The 27,678-nt window shown below is 45.0% G+C and overlaps 1 protein-coding gene across 1 annotated transcript in view; it reads left to right on the plus strand.

The window, feature by feature from the left end:
• Positions 1 to 27,678, plus strand: part of LOC137561149 (ficolin-1-like) — an 86,666-nt gene that overhangs the window by 56,162 nt on the left and 2,826 nt on the right. The window contains exons 7-8 of the mRNA XM_068272407.1: positions 1,737 to 1,866; positions 9,091 to 9,225. Coding sequence (XP_068128508.1) covers positions 1,737 to 1,866; positions 9,091 to 9,225 — 265 coding nt within the window. The remainder of the gene's footprint in view (positions 1 to 1,736; positions 1,867 to 9,090; positions 9,226 to 27,678) is intronic.

Here is a 27,678-nt window from a genome sequence, read left to right on the forward strand (position 1 = left end):
GCGGCCATTACTCCCCATTGAAGTCTATTGCGGTTCGCGAACTTTTCGGCGAACCGAACTTTCCGCGAAGGTTCGCGAACCCGGTTCGCGAACCGAAAATTGGAGGTTCGGCCCCACTCTATCAAAGACTTCCTTCACGGACACCTGGCTACTGCTGTGGGCAGAGGAGCAGGAACCGCTCAAGGGCAGAGGCGGTATGAAGGAGGGTGGCTGTGAAGGTTCAAGGGAGAAAGCGGATGAAGACAATGCACCTGAAGGAGGAAGAGGAGAAGGAGGGTGGCTTGTCTTTTGAGGGGTGCTGCTTTTCCTCAGGTGTTCTTCCCATAGCTGTTTATGCCTTTTCTCCAGGTGCCTTCGTAAGGCACTTGTCCCTACGTGAGTGTTGGCCTTTCCACGGGTCAATTTTTGGAGGCAGAGAGAACAGATGGCTTTGCTCCTATCTGAGACACACACGTTAAAATATTTCCAAACCGCTGAGCCCCCCTGGGGTGATGGCACTACGGTGGCATCAACAGCTGACCTTGAGGGGCATGTTGGCTGGCTGGCCATAGCTGGCGATACATGGCGCCGGACACTGCCCCCAGCTGTTTCTGAGGACAAGCTCCCTCTGCTTCTATCATGGAGTCGTCTCCTCCTACTCCTCTCTGGCTCCCCCTCTGAACTGCCCCCTGGTCATCTCCTCTATTGGGAACATACGTGGCATCCGTATAATCGTCATCATAATCCTCCTGCCCAGCTTCGCTTTCCTCAGACACCTCCACAACTGCACCAACTTCAGGTGGTTCATCATGCCCCTCCTCACATGTTACGTCCATACTATCGCCACCTAACTCAGACGTAGGAGGTGGTGTACCTGCGCCTTCTTCTTGTTGTTGCAGTAGTGGTATAAATGGTACATTCCCACACACAGCACTGAGGACAGCTCTGCTGCTAACTCAGCCTGGATACTGAGATTAGAATCTGACAGACCCCCATATGTATAAATGGTACATTCCCACACACAGCTCTGAGGACAGCTCTGCTGCTGACTCAGCCTGGATACTGAGATTAGAATCCTACAGACCCCCATATGTATAAATGGTACATTCCCACACACAGCTCTGAGGATAGCTCTGCTGCTGGCTCAGCCTGGATACTGGATACTGAGATTAGAATCCTACAGGTCCCCATATGTATAAATGGTACATTCCCACACACAGCACTGAGCACAGCTCTGCTGCTAACTCAGCCTGGATACTGATATTAGAATCCTACAGACCCCCATATGTATAAATGGTACATTCCCACACACAGTACTGAGGATAGCTCTGCTGCTGACTCAGCCTGGATACTGAGATTAGAATCCTACAGATCCCCATATGTATAAATGGTACATTCCCAGATACAGTACTGATGATAGCTCTGCTGCTGACTCAGCCTGGATACTGAGATTAGAATCCTACAGACCCCCATATGTATAAATGGTACATTCCCACACACAGCACTGAGGATAGCTCTGCCGCTGACTCAGCCTGGATACTGAGATTAGAATCCTACAGACCCCCATATGTATAAATGGTACATTCCCACACACAGCTCTGAGGATAGCTCTGGGCTTCTGCATATGGCCACACATAGAGCAAACACTGGTCCTGGGACTATTAGTGGTTAGTGTCTGTAGAGAACACCAGGGAGTGGCCACCTCTAATGACTTATCCATGGAGAACTCAGCTGAAGACCTCTCTCCTCTCTCCCAGGTGTTCCAGAGACGTGCTGATGGCTCGGTGGACTTTTACCGGGGCTGGGAAGACTACAAAAGAGGGTTTGGCAGTCAGATGAGTGAGTTCTGGTTGGGTAATGACAATATTCACCAGCTCACAGCCGCAGGTAACTCCCACATAGGGCGCAGCTTATTATATGGTCAGACTAGCTGATGACCCGACATTGCCCGGGTATGTATTTGGCTGGTGCTGGCTCCATCCACTTTTTCTAACCCTAACACGCAAACACTCAATGACCAAGTTTATGAGCTTTGGGGTCTTTGACATCAATAACTTGTATATTCCCATAGAAATAAAACAAATGAGATGTTTGTGGCTCCGCCCCTCCATCCAGCATTTGAACCCCAGTCAACCAATGACCAACTGTAGCAGGTTTGAGACATGTAAAAATGGTAGGAATTTAAATATTCCCCTTGAAAGATCAACAAATGAATTTTGATTGGCTATTATAGTCTCCACCAACTTCCGTGAATCAGTCACCCAGTGATCATTTGGGCAAAGTTTGAGAACCCTGCCATTAACAGTGAAAATGGCTGCAGTTTATATTTTCCCAGTGAAATATATTTTTGTAACCTGGACACATAGTCACTCAATGACCAATTTTGTGAGCTCTGGCGTCCTTAACCCATTGAAGCTCCAGGACGTTAAAATAAGTCTCTGCACTCTCTTCCCTACAAAATCCTAGATAACACTGTTTTGTTATCTCTGAACTGATAAAAATGCTATACAGCTGTAGCAGAATGAAAGAAAAGCACTCTCCTTCCCCTAGGGAATTCAATGGCAAGCCTAATGAATTAAAAAGTGGAAAAATAAACATTTAGGAGCAGACAAATGTAACTATTAGGTAGTGTATACAATGTGTTACTAATACATTGTCAAAACAAAAGAACTGTTTTAATAAACAGGAGATATAGACAAATAAAATGTGAGTGTTTAATGTACAATAGGACTGTTTACATTAAAGCTATAATGTATGAAAGTGAATAAACTATCTATTTTTTTCACTTTTTCCCTATTTTCATTTTAAAATGCATAGAAAATAAGGTACCTACTGAAAACAACTATCAGCCACAAAAAGCCTAATTTGTCCTGAACAAAACAATATATAGATCATTTAGTGGTGATAGTTATTGATAAAGTTATTGCCAAAGTAATCAGAACTGAGCTGAATTGTGAAAATGACCAGGGACGCGAAGTGGTTAATATCAATAATTTGTATTTTCCCAGTGAAATTAAACAAATCTGATTGTCTGTGGCTCCGCACCCTTTTCTGAATTTGAACCCAAGTGACCCAATGACCAACTGTACCCGGTTTGAGGCTTGTGTCATTAACAGTGCAAGTATGGCAGCAATTTCAATATTCCCCTTGAAAAACAACAAGTGAATTTTGATTAGCTTTTTAGGCTCCACCCACTTTTCTGAATATTAATCCCAATCACCCAGTAACCAACTGTGCAAAGTTTGAGAACCCTACCATTAACAGTGAAGAAGGGCTGCAGTTTACATTTTCCCAAAGAAATCTGTTTTTGACTCCACCCACTTTTTGTAATCTTGACACACAATGACCAAGTTTTGAGCTTTCAGGTTCCTGGCTTTAAAATGGTGTGAATGAAAGCATTTTATGCAGGAAAGACATCTGATTGGATGTTTGTGTCTCCACCTGTTTGTGGCTCAGCAGGTTTGAGGCCTCTGCCACACAGTGTAAGAATGGCAGCAGTTTCAATATTCCCCTTGAAAATCAATAGGTAAATTTTGATTAGCTGTTGTAGGCTTCACCCACTTTTCTGAATATTAATCCAACTCACCCAGTAACCAACTGTGCCAAGTTTGAGAACCCTGCCATTAACAGTGTAAGAATAGCTGCAGTTTATATTTTCACATGTAAAAAGTTAGTTGTTTTTGGCTCCAACCACTATTTCTAACCTTGACATACAGTTATTCAATGACCAAGTATATGAGCTTTGGGGTCCTTGGCATCAATAAGTTGCAATTTCCCATTGAAATGAAACAAATCTTATTGGCTGTTTGGTGCCTGTCCCCTTTTCAGAATTTAAACCCCAGTCTCCCAGTGACTGACTGTACCAGATTTGAGGCCTCTGCCATTAAGAATGTAAGAAGGGCAGAAAGGTAAATATCCCCCTTGAAAATCAATAGGTGAGTTTTGATTGGCTGTTGTATGCTCCACCCACTTTCCTGAGTATTAATCTCAGTCACCCAGTGACCAACTGTGTCAAGTCTGAGAACCTTGCCAATAACAGAATCGCTGAAATTAATCTAACAAATCTGATAGGCTGTTTATGGTTCCACCCCCTTTAGTGAATGTGGACCCCAGTCTGCCAATGACTGTTTTTGGTTTGAGGCCTCTGCCATTAACAGTGTAAGAATGGTAGCAATGCAAATACTCCCTTTGAAAATCAATAGATGAATTTTGATTGGCTGTTGTAGGCTCCACCCACATTTCTGAATACTAATCCCAGTCACCCAGTGGCCAGCTGTGTCAGGTTTGAGAACCCTGCCTTAACAGTGTAGGAATGGCTGCAGTTTATATTTTCCCATGTAAAATGTGACCAAGTTTATGAGCTTTGGGTTCCTTGGTATCAATAAGCTGCAATTTCCCATTGGAATTAAACAAATCTGATTGACTGTTTGTGACCCGCTCCCTTTTCAGAATTTAAACCCCAGCCTCCCAGTGACTGACTGTACCAGATTTGAGGCTTCTGCCATTAAGAGTGTATGAAGGGCAGCAATGTAAATAATCCCCTTGAAAATCAATCAATCCCAGTCACCCAGGGACCAGCTGTGCCATGTTTGAGAACACTGCCATTAACAGTGTAAAAATGGCTGCAGTTTATATTTTCCCATGTAAAAAAATGTAGTTGTTGGCGCCGCCCACTTGTTCTAACCTTGACATACAATCACTTAATTACCAAGGTTATCAGCTTTGGGGCCTTGGTATCAATAATTTGTATATTCCCATTGAAATTAAACAAATCTGATTGGCTGTTTGTGGCTCCACGCCCTTTCTGAATTTGGACCCCAGTTACCTAGTTGACCAACTTTACGAGGTTTGAGGCACCTGTTATTAACAGTGTAAGAATGGCAGCAATTTAAATATTCCCCTTGAAAATCAGCAGGTGAATTTTGATTGGCTGTTGTAGGCTCCACCCATTTTCCTAAATATGAATTCTAGTCACCCAGTGACCAACTGTGCAAAGTTTGACAAACCTGCCATTAACAGTGTAAGAATGGCTGCAGTTTATATTTTCCTAGTAAAAAATGTTTTTTTGCTCCACCCACTTTTCAAAAATCCTCGGAAATACACTGCGCTCCACTGGAGATAATATTCACACACTCAGGGGATCGCAGCAATGAAAAGTCACTTCACCTTGATCAGTATGTCCCAAAAACAGAGTCACTGCGCTTGCTCAAAAACCCTGTAATACAAATCACACAGCGCACATAGTGCCCAGCATTGTCTACAACCAGGGCCGGATTTACCATAAGGCACTGTAGGCACGTGCCTACAGGCGCCTGATTGGGCAAGGGCGGGGTTTTAATTGTCCCCTTTTTAATTAAAAACCACAAAGAGCGATCCCCCATGACAGCGCCGCAAGCTCCGCCCACTTGCGTCACGTTCCGGCGGCCGCAACTACAGTGACAGGCGCCCTGCTGAGGGCGGCTAATCACACATGCAAGGTCTATTCCGCTCTCCCCGCCCACCGCCGTTATCATGTCTGCACGCAGTGCTGCAACTTGTGTCAGTGAACAGCAGCTGCGTGCATCGGGGGAGTGGGCAGCGTGATTTTTCACGCTTCAGTCTCTGCTGGCTGGGATCGGGAGAAACCACGTGGGTGGCCAGGGCTGAGCAGGCATCACTTGCTGTGAAACTAGTCTGCCTGCGCCCATTGCCCTGAACGAGGAGGTGGGAGACCAGTCCAGCGGAGGTAGGCATAAAGCTCCGCTCTGCTCCCCTCTCCTGTCCTGTTCACAGCCAGCCAGCATGTTTATTGAAGTGACAGGCGGGGAGGGGGGCAGAGGAAACAGCCGTATGGGAAAGCCTTGTCCTGTATAGGCTACAGCTCCGCCCCCTGTGTGTGTATGCTATTGGGGGCTTGAGGGGCACGCTGTATCTGATCTTTCCCATATGATCTGTGACACTAGGGAGAAGGGGTCAGGCCAGGGGCACCCACATCTGCAGTGCAGAATTTGCTGACAGCGCAATGGATTCCCTGCTGCTTCGGTTCCAGCCTGTTAGAGACATGTCACCTGGCTGCGAGAAACTTCAGCTCAAGATGCTGTGAACGGTACTTTCCCTTCGTGTAAAGTTAGCTAGCTCATTGAATGGAGTAGAGGGAGTGGTGGTTTTGTTTTTTTATGTGTGTGTATGAGAAATGGGATGGGGGGTGTGTTTTCTGTGTGTATATGATCTGTGTATGTGAGTCTGTACGTCTGTGAGTGTGTGTGATTGTGTGTGTGTGAGTTTAATCTGTGAGTGTGTGTGATTGGGTGAGTGTAAGGGCCGGTTTCCACTACAAAAGTGATGCGAATGCGGCTCCCTAGCCGCATCGCATCACTTCCGCATCTCCTGATGCGGAAGTGAATTGAGATGGGACGCTGCTGCAGGCGGATGCGGCCGTACGAGAATCTGCAGAATGCTGCAGATTCTCGGATCGCTCTACACCGCTCCGCACAATATGCACGCAGTGGAAACTCTTCCATTGCCGTGCATGTGTTTTTAGCACACCTGCGTGGGGTGTGGCCACGCCCTCTGATCGTCTTTTGCACACGGATAGGGTTTTTAAGGAATTGCGGTTGCGTCTTACACTGTCTCCGACGAAGGATGGAAGTCCGACACGCGTTAGACAGCCTTTTGAGCCCAGCCTCGCTCAGCAGATGGTGGCATCTTTGGGGGTAAGTGGATCTATTAGATAGGTCATTTCCCACGAGCTGCCATGCATTATGGATACACAATTTTAAGGTAGCCCACTTTGGTTTCCTGTACATATTCATGATGTTAACATTTCCCATGATGCATGTAATATATTTGTATTACAACTCATTTCACAACACATATTTTTTGTCTGCTGTACGCAGAGTGTTGGGCTCTGTATGTTTTTAAATGTTTTTATTAGTGTTCCTTAAATAAAACTTATTATTTATCTTGCTTGGAGTTGCGCTGATTCTTTGTATTTTTTGGTTCAATATGGACTTCTGTTTTGCTTTCTAGTCCTTTAGCACACCTGCGTAGTCGCATGGCACCGCTCCTAGTGGAAACGGGCCCTAATCTGTGTGTGTGTGTGTGATCTCTGAGTGTTAGTGTGTGTGTGGTGTACGCAATGAAAGGGCACCTGAAAATGTGGGTGCCCAGGCAAGCTGATAGTAGAATATCGGTAGATTTACCAATATTTTACTATTAAAGAGTAAAGAAGGAAATGAAAGAAGTATAATATCGGTATGAAATACCAATATTTTACTATAGCTCAACCTACTCCTACTCTCGCACAGAACCATCCACCTGACACCTAACCCTAACATCCCACACTGCACAGACACCTTACTGACATAACTCTATACACCCATTCTGCACAAACACCCCACCTAACCCTAACCGCCCCCTTCTCGCACGAACACCCTTCCTGATGCTTAACTGCCCTGTCCCCTCCACACAAACACCCTACCTGACGCCTAACCTTAACCGTGCCACCACCACCAATCGCCACAGAAAAAGAAAAACATGATTTTTCATGCGCTGCCATAGACCTATTGTAATAGTGGTACTGAGGAGTAATTTGATCACCCGATGAATATCGGGTACTGGACCGATAGGCTGCTTTTTATCACTCTGCTGCTTTTTCAATGCCTTGCATAATTTTGTTTTGTAACAAAAGGGGGTGTGACTTGGGGTGTGGCCTGTGCCTAGGGGCGGGGTTTAGGGCGCCAGATCCTGTGTGCCTATAGGCTCCTCAGCTCTAAATCCGGCCCTGTCTACAACAGACTAAATCCAGCACCCTGTGCTGCACTCCTGGGGGTAGTGCCACTACCTCAAAATAGGGATCACAGTCGCTTTTCCCCCTTTGTGGGAGCACTCACCAGAAGCGCGTCTTTCACCACTGCATATCAGGACTCTTTCAGTCAGCCAAGGAGAAGACCCCGATATAAAAGCAAATCCAAATTAATATAAAAACGCCAGGTTACAGAGGCAGCACTTGCTCCAGCCGCGGACAAACAGAGCAGCACATTACCATCCGGCTTCCCATGGGCGGAGTCGGAGGAGCGCGCTGACGTCACGACCAGGAAACAGGGAAGCCGGATGGTAATGTGCTGCTCTGTTTGTCCGCGGCTGGAGCAAGTGCTGCCTCTGTAACCTGGCGTTTTTATATTAATTTGGATTTGCTTTTATATCGGGGTCTTCTCCTTGGCTGACTGAAAGAGTCCTGATATGCAGTGGTGAAAGACGCGCTTCTGGTGAGTGCTCCCACAAAGGGGGAAAAGCGACTGTGATCCCTATTTTGAGGTGGTGGCACTACCCCCAGGAGTGCAGCACAGGGTGCTGGATTTAGTCTGTTGTAGACAATGCTGGGCACTATGTGCGCTGTGTGATTTGTATTACAGGGTTTTTGAGCAAGCGCAGTGACTCTGTTTTTGGGACACACTTTTCAAAAATGTGTTAATGTAAGCAGTTTATCCACCAAGGAAATCTGATTGGCTGTTTGTGGCCCTGCCCCTTTAGTGCATTTGGACCCCAGTCACCCAATGACTGACTGTAGCAAGTTTGAAGCCTCTGCTATTAACAATGTAATAATGGCAGCAGTTTAAATATTCCCCTTAAAAATCAATAGGTGAATATTAATTGGCTGTTGTAGGCTCCACCCACTTTCCTGAATCTTATTCTCATTCACCCAGTAACCATGTTTTCCCATTAAAAATAAATGGCTTATATTTGATTGGCTGTTTTATACTCCGCCCACTTTTCCTGGATTTGTAATCTCGGTCACCAAGTAAGCAACTGTGCCAAGTGTGGGGACTCTGGCTTGATTACTGTGAGAATGGCAGCCTTTTCCATTTTTTCCACTTACATGAATGGGTGAAATCTGATTGGCTGTTTGTAGCTCCGCCCAGGTGTGCAGGGGGGGGCGCGAGACCCCCAGAACATATCATCCCAGGTAGTAAGGGATCTGTGTACCAAGTTTTGTTCAAATCGGTCAAGCCCTTTTCGAGTGATCGCGGCACACACACACACACATAAATACACAAACACATACATCCGATTTTATAGATATAGAGATTTGCTTTATTCTCACTGGTACATCATGCAGTATTCTTCCCTCAGGTTCCTATCAGCTGCGGGTGGATCTGGAGGATTTTGACAAAAATAGAACCTATGCCACATATAGCGGGTTTAAGCTGGAAGATGAGGGAGATGATTACCGTCTGCGCTTCAGCAATTTCACAGGAGGCACCGCAGGTAGAATATTCTGTCTTACGGTAGCCACACACCATACCATTTTTGAAATATCTGTTCAATTTAAGAATTGCAATTAATTTTTCTGGCTGATTGTAACATTTCAAAAATATGACCAATATACCACACACCTATTTTTTCCTCAATTATGATAAAAATGATTGGAAACTCAGAGAAAATTGCTAGGGTGTGTATATTAACCTCCCTGCCATTCTAATTTTCTGCTGCTCACGGCAGCGGGAGGGGTTTTTCTTTTTGCTATTTATTTTTTATTTAGCATGTAGCTAGCCTAGCGCTAGCTACATGCTTCCCCCCTCCCTTCGCTATCCCTCCGACCCCTCCGATCCCCTCCGGCACTATTACCCAACAGGAAATCCCGTTCTGAACGGAATTTCCTATATGGCCTTCCCCCATCGCTATGGCGACGATCGGACTGACGTCATCGTCATCATTGACGTCATGACATCAGACAGAGTCCCGATCCACCCCTCAGCGCTGCCTGGCATTGATTGGCCAGGCTGCACAAGGGGTCTGGAGGGAGGGGCGGCGCGGCGTGGCGGGTAGCGGTGGATCGACGGCGAGCGGCGGCGATCGGATGTTACAAGCAGCTAGCAAAGTGCTAGCTGCATGTAACAAAAAAATTTATGCAATTCGGCCCAGCGGGGCCAGAGCAATCCTCCGCGGCGGGTTACCCCTGAGCTCGGGATAACCGGCAAGGGGGTTAATAGATTAATAATCCAACACACACCATACAATCTTTAGTAGAAATTGAAGAGAAATATCTGGCATTCCGGATCGATTTAAATTGAACAAATCTATTGGATTTTTCAGTCAAATTAAAAAAAATAATTCTATTTTTTCGAGAGATATGATTGTTTTTATCGAATTACTGTTAAATCGAATCATTTCATTGTATCGTGTGTGGCCATCTTTACTTTTATCATATGTTGTCATCATACATGACTGTATCTTCCTGTGTCTTCTCTATGATGAATCCCCAGGTCCAGCATCACTTTAAAGAGGTATAAGGTTGTACATTTATAAAAGTAAAAACAGCCCTTTATGGAAGTAGAAACTTCCCACTCCGACCGGTAACATCCAATATTTTTACTTGTTCAGCAATAAGGCAGATAAACTTAACTAAATAATATACAGAACAAATGAGTTGCATGGCCACTAAGAATTATCAAAAATTTTATTAAATAAGCATCATCCAATAATATAAGTATCACACTGGTACGTGATGAGGTAACGTACAGAATAAAACACAACAATAGTACAAAGGTATCGTCTAGATCGGTCAGAACTTGTGCACAAGTATATGTCGAAGTACAGAGTCGTTAAGCTAAATCGTAGTCAAATTCGAGCAGGGTCATACACGTGTATCAGATGTCAGTCGTGTTGCAAGGATCAGGCAGCAACAGAGTCAGAGACAGGCCGAGTCGGCAACACAAACCAGATGGCAGCGGCACAGAAGGACCAGACAGGAGTGAGGCCAAAATGCAAGCGAGAGGTCGGTACACAGAACAACACACAACAAGATGTTACTTCAACAATATCAGGAGGATATTACAAATGAATTACAATAATAATGCCAATAATCAAATACGAAAATAACAAACGATTGACTAACTGGAGTACATATATATTGTGCATCTACACAATATATTAATGTAACTCAAGAGTAGCTAGCTAGGCCAAGTACGCCACAGCTGACACCTTTAGACACGCCTCCTCAGCCTGTAAAGGCTGCCCTGTGCTGTGCACGACCATACAGTCGCACTGCGCAGCCGTGGATGCCGGAGTTAAGTTATACCCCTCACTTCAGCAAGGAGGAGTTGGGCGAGGATCACACACCTCTTTGGGACATGAGATGTGCCAGACCTAGTGTTGGGTGAACACCTGGATGTTCGTGTTCGGGCTGAACGAACCCCGAACTCAATGGAAGTCAATGGGACCCCCGAACATGCCGCTTTTGGGGGCCCTATGGGGTCGCAGGCATAAGGGGGGAGCATGCCCCGATCGCGGGGGGGGGTCGGAAATTCCCCCCACCCCCTCCTCTAGCACTCCCCCCTCTGCCCGCTTCCCCATAAAAAAAGTTTAATGCAAGTTAAATAGTACCGGTGGCTGGCAGTGGAGTGAGGAGGAGGAGTCAGAGTAGGAGAGTGACGCGTTGAGGCCGGGCAGTGGGCGGTTCAGCGGTAGTACCCTTGTGGTACTTCCGCCCTTTCTCTGACCTCACGTCCTCTACGTACTACCGCTGAACCGCCCACTGCCCAGCCTCAACGCGTCACTCTCCTACTCGGACTCCTCCTCCTCACTCCACTGCCAGCCACCGGTACTATTTAACTTGCATTAAACTTTTTTTATGGGGAAGCGGGCAGAGGGGGGAGCGCTAGCGGAGGGGGTGGGGGGAATTTCCCCCCCCCACGATCGGGGCATGCTCCCCCTTTATGCCTGCGACCCCATAGGGGGCCGTATTCGGCCGAACAGGGCCCTGTTCGGCCGAACAGGGGCCGGCCATTGAGCAGTTCGGGCGAACCCGAACAGTTTGGCCGAACACCATTAGGTGTTCGGCCGAACTCGAACATCACCCGAACAGGGTGATGTTCTGCAGAACCCGAACAGTGGCGAACACTGTTCGCCCAACACTAGCCAGACCCTTCTCATGGACACAGGAATATATCTGAATGATGATAGGTATTCTATCTCCAAAACTGCACAGGTTATGTTAAATCTAATAACATTTTTAGGTCGATCAGAATGTATCGATAACAATGATATCAAACTTGAGGGGTCAGACCCCTGGGGTATTAAAGGGTTACTATTGTTAGAACCTGTTCTTATCACCTTGCTTCGACACCATCGTCTCACAGACTGTGAGATCACTTGACTCTCCACACCGCAAACCGGATATAGACTTCCTCAGGCTTTTTCCAATGTTTACGTTATTTATTCAGGAAACAGGAATACAGATAGATACATTAATCTCCTGGCAAAGCAGACTTCCATGTTGCGTTACAGCTACTTGAGTATCTATCCTACTGAAGATACCCAGGTCTTCTTGTATCTACTCTATGTTACATCTAGACTAACTATGTACAGCATACATTATATCAGATTACAGAAAGGAATAACATGCTTAGAAGTCCCAGTCAGCCTGGCGAGCTAGCGTGAAAGTCAAGAGCAGAAGTGAGCTCTCATAGCTCCCTCAACCTTTAATAGCGACTAGGAAAGAGTTAAATATGACATCACCTTCGCCACCCCCTAAACCAGTTTATTGGTGGACCCTACTCGTGGTGTCATCCTACACGCCTACTCAATTAATATTTAATGTCACCTTTCCTTTACTTACAGGAATGTGGATGTTTTGTAAACATGGCCAATGTTTTCTGTTCTGGTGGTGGTACATGCCCAGGTCAGAGAGACCCGCGGCCTTGTTCAGAACAGCTTCTTGGTATGTTCTAGTTCTGCTGACAGAACTGCAGATTTTCTCTCTTCAGAGAACATCCCCTTAAAGGACAGGTCTGCTCATCAAGCCTTTTTGACTAACTCAGTCCAAATAACTGAGGCCTACTTAAATTATAACAATCCCCCCTAAAACGGCTTGACCCGCAGATCCCAGCGTCTGAACCTCCCAGTACCTGGTTTCTTTTCTTTTATGTTTCACTTTCCGATGTTCGTGCTCACACAACTTCTCTGCTCTAGGCGGTCACCCCTGGAAGAGAGAGAGAGCAAGACCTCTTGGTCTTCCTGTAACCAGGCTCTCTGGGGAAGCCCTACTTCTAAGTCCCTCAACACCACATGCTCAGCATTTGCGTCACTTGCGTATCACTCACAAACTTGCATGACCACAGAAAAGTGAAACTCGTTTGGTTGTTACAAAACGGAGCAGTGCCAGGTGCCTTCTAAAAGAGCGCCTTTATACAATCAGCTCCTAGGTACTACTAAACCTATACCCGTAACCCTGTATATCCCTTAATTTAAACTATTGGTTCCGGAGATTGTTTATGAGGCACCAATCTCTGGACCAGGTTAATTTATTTTACGTAATTTTAACCCGCAACCTCACCTGGATAACGATGCCTAAAGTTGTCATCCCCATCCAGACGACCAGTGGGTGTAGAAAGAACTTTGGAACTGCAGATGCCCCGTCCGAGTGTCCCTGGAACATCACCGGAACCTTTGTCCACCAGGGCAGACTGGAACTCACCTGCTCATTTTTGTGTTCTACCTCGTTAAGATCACCTGTATCATGGTGAAATCTTACCTCTAACTTAGTGTACTGTTTGTTTAACCTTTGTAACAAAATGTGGTCGTCTTGGATCAAGCCCTGTTCCCCTTCGTCCCATGTCGTGTTCTCTTTCAGGACGGGAACTACTCGTGAAACTTTGACCTTTAGAGTTCTCTTAACAATTTGAGAAACAACGTCATCCAGCCTGGATGACAGGATCCATATGGGATCTCCACTCACACAATATGTTCCCCTTGGAAAATCCCCCTTATCGGAACAATTATGAGAATATACCTTGAATGTATCATTAGACCTTATGTTAAAAAACCAAACCCTTCCTTCAGCCACCGGAACTATTGGTTTGGCTTCAGGGTGGATCTTTTGAATGGTAGCCTCGCAGTCTGCGTTATTGAACCCGCAGGCTTCTTCACTAAATTTGGCTTGCCCTGGCCAACGCAGATACTTCTGCAAGAATTGCCCGCATGAGGACAACTCTACTTGCTTCACCTCCCCGTCTAGCACCAAAAAAGGTTGACCTCTCAGGTCCTGGTGTAAGACATGTGTTGAGGTGGGAACTAAGGAAGTGGCGGTGCCTAAAGGAATGTTGCACCGTTTCCATTTGTTCACCCAAACATCTCGAAGATGCCATGCAAAAGATCCTTCTCCAGAAAAGTTACTATACCTCCCCTTGTCCAATCTCTCGCTGACAAAATATGTCCCCAGCTGTCCTGATTGGACCTCTTCCCCCCTTACGTCCTGAGGCACAATATGTACCTGAGGTCGGGAAGACTGTACTCTCTGCAATCTTTCGATTAAGAGTACCTCTTCACTTACCCAACTCTCATGAGGATAAGCTGCTGCATATGGACTGTGTAATATCGTCCCCTGTTGTGACCCGTGTAGTGTGGATGGGGTTCCCTGTGTTGGCTTTCCCTCCCCCGGGACCGCTCTCCCCACCCTCTTTGTCACCTGGAAATGTGGCTTGATCTCGATTGTTACTTCTTGTTTCGAGAACCACCCACCCTTGGCTTTCCAGCCTTTACGTGTGTATAGTTGTTTCAAGAACCTGTTCTTATCACCTTGCTTCGACACCATCGTCTCACAGACTGTGAGATCACTTGACTCTCCACACCGCAAACCGGATATAGACTTCCTCAGGCTTTTTCCAATGTTTACGTTATTTATTCAGGAAACAGGAATACAGATAGATACATTCATCTCCTGGCAAAGCAGACTTCCATGTTGCGTTACAGCTACTTGAGTATCTATCCTACTGAAGATACCCAGGTCTTCTTGTATCTACTCTATGTTACATCTAGACTAACTATGTACAGCATACATTATATCAGATTACAGAAAGGAATAACATGCTTAGAAGTCCCAGTCAGCCTGGCGAGCTAGCGTGAAAGTCAAGAGCAGAAGTGAGCTCTCATAGCTCCCTCTTTGTCACCTGGAAATGTGGCTTGATCTCGATTGTTACTTCTTGTTTCGAGAACCACCCACCCTTGGCTTTCCAGCCTTTACGTGTGTATAGTTGTTTCAGAGGCACTCTCTGTTGGTAGCTCCAGAGTGTGATGTTGTCCCCTGCGTCTCTCTGGTAAGAGAATTGACGCCTCCTACTCGTTCCTCTCCAATCTGGAACCATCTCACTCTGCATAACCAAGACAAGGTACCCCTGAATCACATACTCCACCTTTTGCATGTACCCATTGTACTGCAATGTACCTTTTAACAAACCTTTGGATCGGTGCATTGATTCTGGGAGTGTGGCATTCAATAGCAGATTTACACTGCCATTAAATTCCCACTGCCCGCACACTTGACCCTTCAGACCTTTCACCCACATTGTGCCATGAAATTTGTTTTCTCCTGGCACAAGTGCTCTTTCCCTCCATCCCTGCTTGGTCCATCTGTGCCAATCAGAGGGAGGTGTGAAAGGATCAGTACCTTTGTCACCCAACATTAACATGCTTGGGCCTTGCATTCTCATTAACCCCTTATTATACATGAGAATGTCCTCTCTTTGTTCTCCTAGGACGGAATGGCAACCTAGGATCACCATCAGCATGGTACACTTCATTATAAAAGCACCACCCTGGGAAAGAAAAACATTAGCACTTTGCATTATGCTTTGCTCCGACAGTTTTGTTAGTCTCTTTCCGATTTCAGGAATCTCGTGGTTTAGTCTCTTTCCAATTTCAGGAATCTCGTGTTTTAGTCTCTTTCCGATTTCAGGAATCTCGTGTTCCTCCAAGCTTAGATTGGCATCTGGAACCTTTCGCTTATCCGACTGACATCTCCAGCTTTGCTGCCAGCACGGCATCTGTCTCAAATCCATATTGCCAAACACCTGAAATCGAAATACAAACAAATCAATTCTTATTAATGATTTGGGATTCGCCCTGCGGCTTGTACTCTTTACACTTCAAATTGATCAATATATACCGTAATTGATCTCGTTGCTTTATGGTTCTCATGAACTCTGTTTACTCTTATTGGTAGATTGGAGTTAAACTTCACCCCCCTACCTCAGTACTATCTTCAGTACTTACCTGTTTAAAATATGCTCCCGCGGACTTCACCTATGGAAGCTCGCTTCCCCTTTGGAAGCTCTCACCTCATTGCAGCTCACTCCACATCCCCCCCTATCTGTCCATGCGCGGCCGTCGCATGCACAGATTACGGATGCCACACCTGTTGCTGCTTTGCAGGTGAGCCTGCAATGCTCTCACTCATTATCGCATTTACTTGTCTAGAACTTCATCGCGATACCAGCTCTGCTAGAAGTTCTGTGTGTTGTACCCTCTGACCAATGTTTGCCGTGCCACCACCTAAACTACCAAAAAAACTGGCTGCCTCCCTGTAGGAAGGAGCACTTTGCACTTAAACTACACAGGGTGCAGGGCTAAGCATACCAGCGTCACATGCCTGTATGCAGATCCCTGAATGCCCACATGGAAGGTAGTCACATGGCAAACAGCGTACTGATACACTGTCACTCTGTAAACGGCAATTCTATCATCTGTATAATTGCCCCATGAACTGTTGTCAGTCCTTGTTCTTTGTGCTACAATTGATAGGAGCTGGAAAAAACATATTTGACCAATCAGTGGACGAAAAAACACACACAAAACAGCTGCAGCCCAGCATAGACCTCTCAGTCCAGCTCTGGCCCTATTCACGACAAAACCGGAAAAAACGTTACCGCTCTGCAGAAGCGGCGACGGAAACCGGAATTGGTCAACTCCCTTTTTTCCAACTCCGGCACCCCCTTTGATGCGCTGTCCCCCTTTCCTTCTATTGGGAACTCATGCTGCACCACCCATTAAGGTGCCTCACTTACAGGAATAATCCCATAAGCAACACAGTACAGACCCATTTCCGATCTGTACTGCTCCGTGTGTCCCTGCACCGAGCTGGGAAACACTTCCTATTCTGGCATTCCTGTCCATGGACTCTGGGAAAAACTCTGGGGAAATACGTTGCAACCCGAGACACACAGTAGCATGTCTCTGTATCTCTCCCCCCCCTCCCTTCCAGCTGCTCTGCCCGGAGCCGCGAGCACAGCCTGACGTGACGTGGATCCCCCAGCCCCTCCTCCCCCCTGCCATGACGTGTGGGGGCCATGACTCACGGGGGCGGGCTCTCTCCACTGCCGCCATTTTGAGTCCTGGACTGCCAGCCAAGATGGCTGCTCCCATAGCAGCCTCTCGTTCCTATAGACCTAGGAGAGAGAGCAAACACAAATAGAACATACTTTTTTTATGCATCGTTACACACAGCTTCTATCCACAGTGCACAAAAATCAGCCTCAGCATTCCTTCACGTCTCAGCTGTAATCCGAACTGCAATCAGACATACGGATCCCCAGAGACGTAGGAATCTCTCTCCCTCTATCCCCTCTCTCCACAACTCATCTGCAGCTTATCTTAGCCATAACTCAGAACTATTACAGCGCTATTACTGAGACGAACAACAGACGAGCTGGCTAAACAACATAACAGATACCGACATTTAAAGCCTTTGAAGCAGCTCTGACTGGGACGAGATAAGCCTACTTATCTCTCTACGCTTTCCATTATGGACAGAGAGGGAAAAAAAACACCCTGATCGGGCTCGGGAAAAAACGCCAGCTCACCGAAGAAAAACTTACTTCTCTCCTGTCTACTCTGCTACCTCTCTCCCCTGTCCACCACTAACCCTGCTGGTTTCCCTCTGCCGCGGGGGACCCCCCCTGCTCTATCTGGACATTCTTCCCAGCCTCTGTAGAGACATGGAGAGAAGAGAAGAGAGGAAAAAAACTGCTTTCCAGCACAAACATGCTTGAGACAAATGCAGAGATAACCACTCCGTAAATATACAACACAGGAAGCTTGAAACTGAAGAAAAAAAAAAACCAAGCACATAAACCAGACTCCCCCCTCCCACCATGCATGGGAGAGATGAGAAGCCCGCAGCCACCATGCTGCACTTAACACCGAATATACAATACATATAATGCAACATAACGTAAAACATACTTGCCTGAGCAGAGGACTTCATAGGCCTGCCAATTCGCCCAGCTTGTGGCAACTTCACGAACCTTGAGTGGACCCCCTGGAATTACTGAGCGCTATCTCCGTGTAACCACACTGGCTCAGCGGATCGATCTCCAGCGGCAGCTGCCAGCCGGCCTCGGAGCTTCCAGTCACCTGCGACCCGGTTTTGGCTATGACTGATGTGCACTTTCAGTCAAAGTTTAACATCCACGAGGTTCGCCGCTGGTTTCCACGAATTGCAGCCCGTGTGTGCTCGGCTCCCACACCAGCTTATCAGTATCAGCTTGATAAGCTTTACAGTCCGCGTCCGTCTATTCCGCTTGTTTTGCTGTGGAATCTCTTGAAAACACCTACTTCGGCCCCGGCCCCGTCTGCCTGTTTTGCTAGGCAGGGAAGGGTTTCAGCACCACTGTTAGAACCTGTTCTTATCACCTTGCTTCGACACCATCGTCTCACAGACTGTGAGATCACTTGACTCTCCACACCGCAAACCGGATATAGACTTCCTCAGGCTTTTTCCAATGTTTACGTTATTTATTCAGGAAACAGGAATACAGATAGATACATTAATCTCCTGGCAAAGCAGACTTCCATGTTGCGTTACAGCTACTTGAGTATCTATCCTACTGAAGATACCCAGGTCTTCTTGTATCTACTCTATGTTACATCTAGACTAACTATGTACAGCATACATTATATCAGATTACAGAAAGGAATAACATGCTTAGAAGTCCCAGTCAGCCTGGCGAGCTAGCGTGAAAGTCAAGAGCAGAAGTGAGCTCTCATAGCTCCCTCAACCTTTAATAGCGACTAGGAAAGAGTTAAATATGACATCACCTTCGCCACCCCCTAAACCAGTTTATTGGTGGACCCTACTCGTGGTGTCATCCTACACGCCTACTCGATTAATATTTAATGTCACCTTTCCTTTACTTACAGGAATGTGGATGTTTTGTAAACATGGCCAATGTTTTCTGTTCTGGTGGTGGTACATGCCCAGGTCAGAGAGACCCGCGGCCTTGTTCAGAACAGCTTCTTGGTATGTTCTAGTTCTGCTGACAGAACTGCAGATTTTCTCTCTTCAGAGAACATCCCCTTAAAGGACAGGTCTGCTCATCAAGCCTTTTTGACTAACTCAGTCCAAATAACTGAGGCCTACTTAAATTATAACAACTATAAACCGGTCTTACTCTAGATCTGGGAGTTTGATTGGTCAGGAAACCTCTCAAAACCAGCGTCCTGCAGAATCCCACAACCTGTGCAGATTTGATGGGCATAGAGATTTGCTATGCCTGAATTATGAAGAAAAGGTGAAGAAAATATGGATATTGGGAATTCCTGGGTCGCAGTAGGTCAGCTACTTCCAGGGAACCTTGATAAGATCTGTCCCTTCTGCTGCTCTGGATGAAGGTGTCAAAATTGCAGACACCATTCTCCCAGAAGCTTGGGCTTTATGATCTATGCCAGGCAGAAACTAGATTGATGGCATCGTCACACAGCAGGGGGACTATGTCCTTTCAGGACCTGATAAGGGACCAGGGCTGAAATAGCTGCCTCTGGCCTATTTGATGTAGTTTGAAAGCTACAAGTAAGGAAACATTTGCTAGCATTTGACCAGGAAGAGGGGAACTGTTAACCCCCAGCTTCCCTGATCTTTCTCAAATGAAACCTTTCTCCTATCTGCTGTCACTTTTTTATAGTGGCTACAGGGAAAATTTTGTAAAGCTCTAACTACTGTATTAGGACGAATAAACGTTTATTCATCACAGCATGCACAGAGCTTGTGGTTTGCAGATATTGGCTTTCACTTATAAGAAATTGATTGTGCTGATCACGTGTGTAAGAGTCTATTTCTTGCAGGCAGAGAACTCTGTCAGGCTCCCCAGAGCTACGATAGGATAAGCTGTGTGTCCTGGGAAAAGGGGAAAAGGGGAACTGCTGCTGATGCTTTTCACGGCAGATCAGGGGGGGCTGACTCCAACAAAAACACAAATTGCCTGACACACATATACAGGACTGTAGAACTCACATTATACTGCTGCTCTCCTGTATCCAGGCTTTGTATTGAGCGTGACTTGCTGGTGGGCTGCTGCTAGGGCTCATATTTGGGGGATGTCTTATATTTCAAGCATGCTAGAAATTCCTGCTAGGACTTATTCTCAGGGGATGTCTTACTTTAGGGGAGACATGATGGTATATGAAGTAAATAGCACAGCACCAGTGGATAGACACTCCTGACGAAGCCCTTTGGGGTGCTTATTACACTATAGATAGTTATGAGCAACCCTAAGTTATTCATTCATGTCAGCCACTCCAGTTTTTAGTTAGATACACATTGTACTGTAGTACATGCACTTGCATGTTTACAGCCTAGACATTGCCAGTACCTGGGTGCCCTGCGCAGTGGTGTGTGAAGTGTAGGATTCAGTGCTATAGTTACACCCAGGCCCAGATTTACATAATAGAAGCCTATAGGCACAGATGTCCTGGCACCCTAGACTCCGCCCTCCATGAACCTACAAACCACAACTGATTTGCACCGTAAGTGTACTGGCTGGCCCAGCTGTCACTTCTCCCTTACTTCCCTTGCCCAGTGTAGGTAGCTACAGGTTCCCCTTAGTATTAGGTAACCAGAGGTACCCTCAGTAGCTAGTGGTGCCCTAAAGTATTAGGTAGCTAGAGGTGCCCCTGGCTGAAGGGAGATCTCATCAGTGGAATGCCAAGAGCTCTCATTTACACTTCGCTCAGGACTCTGAACAAGGAGGAAGGCACTAGGGAAGGGGAGTGAGCCGCCTTTCCATAGTCAGGCGCCTGTAGGCACGTGCCTGCACTGCCTTATGGTAAACCCGCGCCTGGTGACACCCCACACTGCACAGAGTGTAGCTGTGGTGGGGGATAAACAAGGAACCCCCTGTGTCCTACCCACAAATACCCAAACACACTGTATTAGTGTATAGAGCCACGGCTCACGCCGTAAACTCTATCAACATTTGTATTTGAATAATAACAATACTATACCCTTATGTACATTAAAGGATACCCTAAGGTGACACGTGACGTGATGAGATAGACATGTATGTACAGTGCCAAGCACACAAATACCTAGGCTGTGTTCCCTTTTCTATTTCTCTGCCTGAAAGGGTTAAATATCAGGTATGCAAGCGACAGTTTCTATCTGAGTCAGGACCGGGTCGGGCTGGGTCAGACTATAGCATAACTCTCACTGATAAGTAATTACAGCCATAAAATACTTTCCTGTCAGTAAATGACTTCCTGGAGCAGGAAAGAGATAAAAAGGATCAATAATTCATAGGTTTGAGCTCTATCATACTTCAATGAAGGTGTCATTGAGCAAAGACATGGAAATAGTAAAAATGTAAAAACTAGATTTAAATATAAAATAAAACTGTGGAATATCTAAAAAAAAAAAGGTAATTTTGTAGGAGAAGAAGGATAGATACAATTGTTTTTCTCATCATTTTTTTCCACCTCAGATGTCCTTTAAGGGCATTGTCCAATGGGACCTTTCTGCATTATCGTTTCCCCAGTATAACTATTTATGTGTATGCTAATATGCTGGAACCCTGGCACTTGTAGAGACGCATGTATGTATCAGAATAGCTTAGCGCTGCCATGCACGGCTGTAGGGATTCGGGTGCTGCTGCAGGAAGCTGCAGTGTGATCCGGACAGCAGATCCTTGCAGGTATCGACAGTATCTCCCTGTGAGGAAACCCTCCATGTTCAGGCTGCATTATTATTATTATTATTATTATTATTATTATTATTATTATTATTATTATTATTATATATTTATATAGCACTGACACTTCCTGTAGCACTTTGCAGAGTACATAGTCATGTCACTGACTGTCCTCAGAGGAGCTCACACTCTAATCCTACCAGTCATAGTCTAATGTCCTACCATATTATTATTATGTATTTATACATCACTGACATCTTCTGCAGCACATTACAGAGTACATAGTCATGCCACTGACTGTCCCCAGAGGATCCACCACTCTAATCCTACCATAGTCCTAGACTAATGTCCTCTCATATTATTATTATGTATTTATATAGCACTGACATCTACTGCAGCACATTACAGTGTACATAGTCATGTCACTGACTGTCCTCAGAGGAGCTCACAGTCTAATCCTACCATAGTCCTAGTCTAATGTCCTACCATATTATTATTATGTATATATATAGCAGTGACATCTTCTGCAGCACATTACAGAGTACATAGTCATGCCACTGACTGTCCTCAGAGGAGCTCACACTCTAATCCTACCATTGTCATAGTCTAATGTCCTACCATATTATTATTATGTATTTATACAGCACTGACATCTTCTGCAGCACATTACAGAGTACATAGTCATGCCACTGACTGTCCTCAGAGGAGCTCACACTCTAATCCTACCATTGTCATAGTCTAATGTCCTACCATATTATTATTATGTATTTATACAGCACTGACATCTTCTGCAGCACATTACAGAGTACATAGTCATGTCCCTGACTGTCCTCAGAGGAGCTCACAGTCTAATCCTACCATAGTCCTAGTCTAATGTCCTACCATATTATTATTATTATGTATTTATATAGCACTGACATCTCCTGCAGCACTATACAGAGTACATAGTCCTGTCACTGACTGTCCTCAGAGGAGCTCACACTCTAATCCTACCATAGTCATAGTCTAATGTCCTACCATATTATTATTATGTACTAGCTGGACGCCCGGCGTTGCCCGGGTATGTATTTGGCTGGTGTTGGCCCCGCCCCCTTTTCCTAACCCTAACACACAATTACTTAATTACTTAATCACCAAGTTTGTGAGCTTTGCGATCTTTGGCATCAATAATTTGCATTGAAATAAAATAAATCTGATTGACTGTGGCTCCACCCCTTTTCTGAATTTGAACCCCAATCACCCAATGGCCAACTGTACCAGGTACAGGTGATTAACAGTGCAAGAATGGCATCAATTAAATATCCCCCTTAAAGATTAATAGGTGGATTTTGATTGGCTTTTGTACGCTCCACCCACCTTTCTAAATATTGATCCCAGTCACCCAGTGACCAACTGTGCAAAGTTTGAGAACCCTACCATTAATAGTGTAAGAATTGCTGCAGTTTACATTTTCCCAATGAAATTTGTATTTTTCTCCACCCACTGATTTCCTGACATTGTTCAGATATGTATTTGACTGGTGTTGGCTCCGCCTTCTTTTTCTAACCCCAACACACAATTACTCAATGACCAAGTTTGTGCGCTTTGCGGTTTTTGGCATCAATAATTTGCATTGAGATTAAACAAATCTGATTGTCTCTTTGTGGCTCCACCCCTTTGTCTAAATTTAAACTCCAGTCACCCAATGACCAACTGTACCAGGTTTAAGGCTTGTGCCATTAACAGTGCAAGAATAGCAGCAATTAAATATTCCCCTTGAAAATCAATAGGTGAATTATGATTGTCTTTTGTAGGCTCCACCCACTTTTCTGAATATTAATCCCAGTCACCCAGTGACCAATTGTGCAAAGTTTTCGAACCCTACCATTAACAGTGTAAGAATGGCTGCTGTTTACATTTACCCAGTAAAATTTGTATTTGTCTCCGCCCACTCATGACCCCGTGTTGCCCACTTATGTATTTGGCTGGTGTTGACTGTGCCCACTTTTCTAACCATCACACACAATTAATCAATTACTCAATTACCAAGTTTGTGAGCTTTGCGGTCTTTGGCATTAATAATTTGCATTGAGATTAAACAAATCTGATTGACTGTTTGTGGCTCCACCCCTTTGTCTGAATTTGAACTCCAGTCACCCAATGACCAACTGTACCAGGTTTAAGGCTTGTGCCATTAACAGTGCAAGAATGGTAGCAATTACACATTCCCCTTGAAAATCAATACGTGAATTTTGATTGGCTTTTGTAGGCTCCACCCACTTCTCTGAATATTAATCCCAGTCACCCAGTGACCAATTGTGCAAAGTTTGAGAACCCTACCATTAAAAGTCTAAGAATTGCTGCAGTTTACATTTTCTCAGTGAAATTTGCATTTGTCTCCGCCTACTGATGACCTGGCATTGCCCGATTATGTATTTTGCAGGTGCAGGCTGCGCACACTTTTCCTAACCTTAACACACAATTAATCAATTACTCAATGACCAAGTTTGTGAGCTTTGTGGTCTTTGGCATCAATAACCTGCATTAAAATGAAACAAATCATATTGGCTCCACCCCCTTTTATAAATGTAAACCCCAGTCACCCAATGATCAACTGTACCAGTTTTGAGGCTTGTGCCATTAACAGTGCAAGAATGGGAGCAATGAAATATTCCCCTGAAAAATCAATAGGTAATTTAGTATTGCCTTTTGTAGGCTCCACCCACTTTTCTGAATATTAACTCCAGTCACCCAGTAACCAACTGTGCAGCGTTTGAGAACCCTGCCATTAACAGTGTAAGAATGGCTGCTGTTTACATTTTCCCAGTAAAATTTGTATTTGTCTCCGCCCACTTATGACCCGGCATTGCCCGGTTATGTATTTGGCTGGTGTTGGCTGTGCACACTTTTCTAACCCTCACACACAATGAATCTATTACTCAATTACCAAGTTTGTGAGCTTTGCAGTGTTTGGCATCAATAATTTGCATTGGAATGAAAGAAATCTAATTGGCTGTTTGTCGCTCCACCCCCTTTCTGAAATAGAACCCCAGTCACCCAATGATCAACTATACCAGGTTTGAGGCTTGTGCCATTAACAGTGCAAGAATGGCAGCAATGTAAATATTCCCCTTGAAAATCAATAGGTGAATTTTGATTGGCTTTTATAGACTCCACCCACCTTTCTGAATATTAATCCCAGTCACCCAGCGACCAACTGTGCAAAGTTTGAGAACCCTACCATTAACAGTGTAAGAATGGCTGCTGTTTACATTTTCCCAGTAAAATTTGTATTTGTCTCCGCCCACTTATGACCCGGCGTTGCCCTTTTATGTATTTGGCTGGTGTTGGCTGTGCCCACTTTTCTAACCCTAACACACAATTAATCAATTACCAAGTTTGTGATCTTTGCGGTGTTTCGCATCAATAATGTGCATTGAAATGAAACAAATTTAATTGGCTGTGTGTGGCTCCACCCCCTTTATGGAATTGAACCCTAGTCACCCAATGATCAACTGTGCCAGGTTTGAGGCTTGTGCCATTAACAATGCAAGAATGGCAGCAATGTAAATATTCCCCTTGAAAATCAATAGGTTAATTTTGATTGGCTTTTATAGACTCCACCCACCTTTCTGAATATTAATCCCAGTCACCCAACGACCAACTGTGCAAAGTTTGAGAACCCTACCATTTACAGTGTAAGAATGGTTGCAGTTTACATTTTCCAGTTAAATTTGTATTTGTCTCCGCCCCCTTTTTGGTTATGGGAATAAAAAGTATCCTATACTTTATTCCAGGTAATGTACTATGTGTGTGCCAAATTTCATTCAAATCTGTTCAGCCATTTTTGCGTGATCGAGTAACAAACATCCAAACATCCAAACATCTAAACATCCAAACATCCAAACATCCAAACATCCGAACTTCCCCCTTTATTATATTAGTAGGATTTATATAGCACTGGCATCTCCTGCAGCACATTACAGAGTACATAGCCATGTCACTGACTGTCCTCAGAGGAGCTCACAATCTAATCCTACCATAGTCATAGTCTAATGTCCTACCATATTATTATTATGTATTTATATAGCAGTGACATCTTCTGCAGCACATTACAGAGTACATAGTCATGTCACTGACTGTCCTCAGAGGAGCTCACAATCTAATCCTACCATAGTCATAGTGTAACGTCCTACCATATTAATATTATGTATTTATATAGCACTGACATCTCCTGCAGCACATTACAGAGTACATAGTCATGTCACTGACTGTCCTCAGAGGAGCTCACAATCTAATCCTACCATAGTCATAGTCTAATGTCCTACCATATTATTATTATGTATTTATATAGCACTGACATCTCCTGCAGCACATTACAGAGTACATAGTCATGTCACTGACTGTCCTCAGAGGAGCTCACAATCTAATCCTACCATAGTCATAGTCTAATGTCCTACCATATTATTATTATGTATTTATATAGCACTGACATCTCCTGCAGCACATTACAAATCTAGCCTAGTTCAACACCTCAGACAATACCAACAAGCAATAACCAAGAAAAAATCAGACTTTATCTCGCACAAAATATCTACAGCCAACAACAGAGCTGCTCAACTCTTCCACACAGTGGAATCACTCTGCAATCCTTCCTGCCTAAAAGCCCCAACCACATACTCCAGGGAAAGGTGTGAAGAATTCTCTGCCTTCTTCACAAACAAGGTGTCTACCATCCGTGCCAGCATTACACCAACAACATCAATTGACCACTGGACGTTGCATATGCCTACTACCGTACCACCATGGCAAGTCTTTGACACTCTGAGTGTAGAAGATTTTGGAATTCTCATTCAAAGTCTCCGCCCCACTACCTGCGACCTGGATCCTGGCCCAACTGGATCCTTAATGCAGTGCCCAGCGCTGTTCAGGCCAGCACTTCACAAAATCACTCAGTGCTCCTTGCAAAGTGGACTTTTCCCAGAAGAACTAAAGAAAGCAATCATAAAACCCCTCCTGAAGAAACCATCACTAGATCCTGATTCTGTAACCAACTACAGACCTGTGGCGAACTTACCATTCCTATCAAAAGTTATCGAGAAAGCAGTCGCCAACCAGCTAGAAGCCAGGCTTACAGATAACAACATCTTTGATACTTTTCAGTCAGGATTCAGGAAAAGGCACAGCACTGAAACAGCATTAGTCCGAGTAATGAATGATCTACTTACTGCAAGGGACAAGGGTGATTGCTCAATTCTGATTCTTCTTGACTTGTCAGCAGCATTTGATACTGTGGATCATGAAATACTAATCCAGCGACTGAAGAATTACTGTGGCCTAAGGGGTACTGTTCTTAGCTGGTTTCAGACCTTCCTATCTGCCAGGACACAGCAAGTATGTCTGGGCACACACTACTCTAATCCAGTGCCACTTGCCTATGGAGTTCCACAGGGTTCTGTACTATCACCATTACTCTTTGCAGTCTACATGCTTCCACTGGGCAAAATAATCCGGAACTATGGTTTAGGATACCATTCTTATGCAGATGACACACAACTGTATCTGTCCTTCAAGCCTGGCACCCAAGACCCATCAGCATCCATAAATGCGTGTCTAGTGGATTTACAAAATTGGATGAACACCAGCTGGCTGAGGCTGAACTCTGACAAAACAGAGGTGTTGGTGGTAGGTGGTCCACACATGATGGATAAAGTTCAAAACGCTCACCACCTCAAACTAGCAATTGGGGGAGATACTGTACAGTATAAAGACTCTGTGCGAAACCTTGGGGTGATCCTGGATGGAAATCTAAAACTCAGACAGCAGGTATCAGCTGTCGTCAAGTCTTCCTTCTTCCATCTAAGAAATATAGCGAAAATCAAACACCTTATCCCAGCTGAAGACCTACCTGCCCTGGTTCACGCATTTGTATCCTCCCGCCTAGACTACTGCAACGCCCTGTTCATCGGATCTACAGATAAGGTTCTGCGCCCCTTACAGCTAG

The sequence above is a fragment of the Hyperolius riggenbachi genome, chromosome 3, assembly GCF_040937935.1.
Source record: "Hyperolius riggenbachi isolate aHypRig1 chromosome 3, aHypRig1.pri, whole genome shotgun sequence".
Classification (NCBI taxonomy): Eukaryota; Metazoa; Chordata; class Amphibia; order Anura; family Hyperoliidae; genus Hyperolius; species Hyperolius riggenbachi.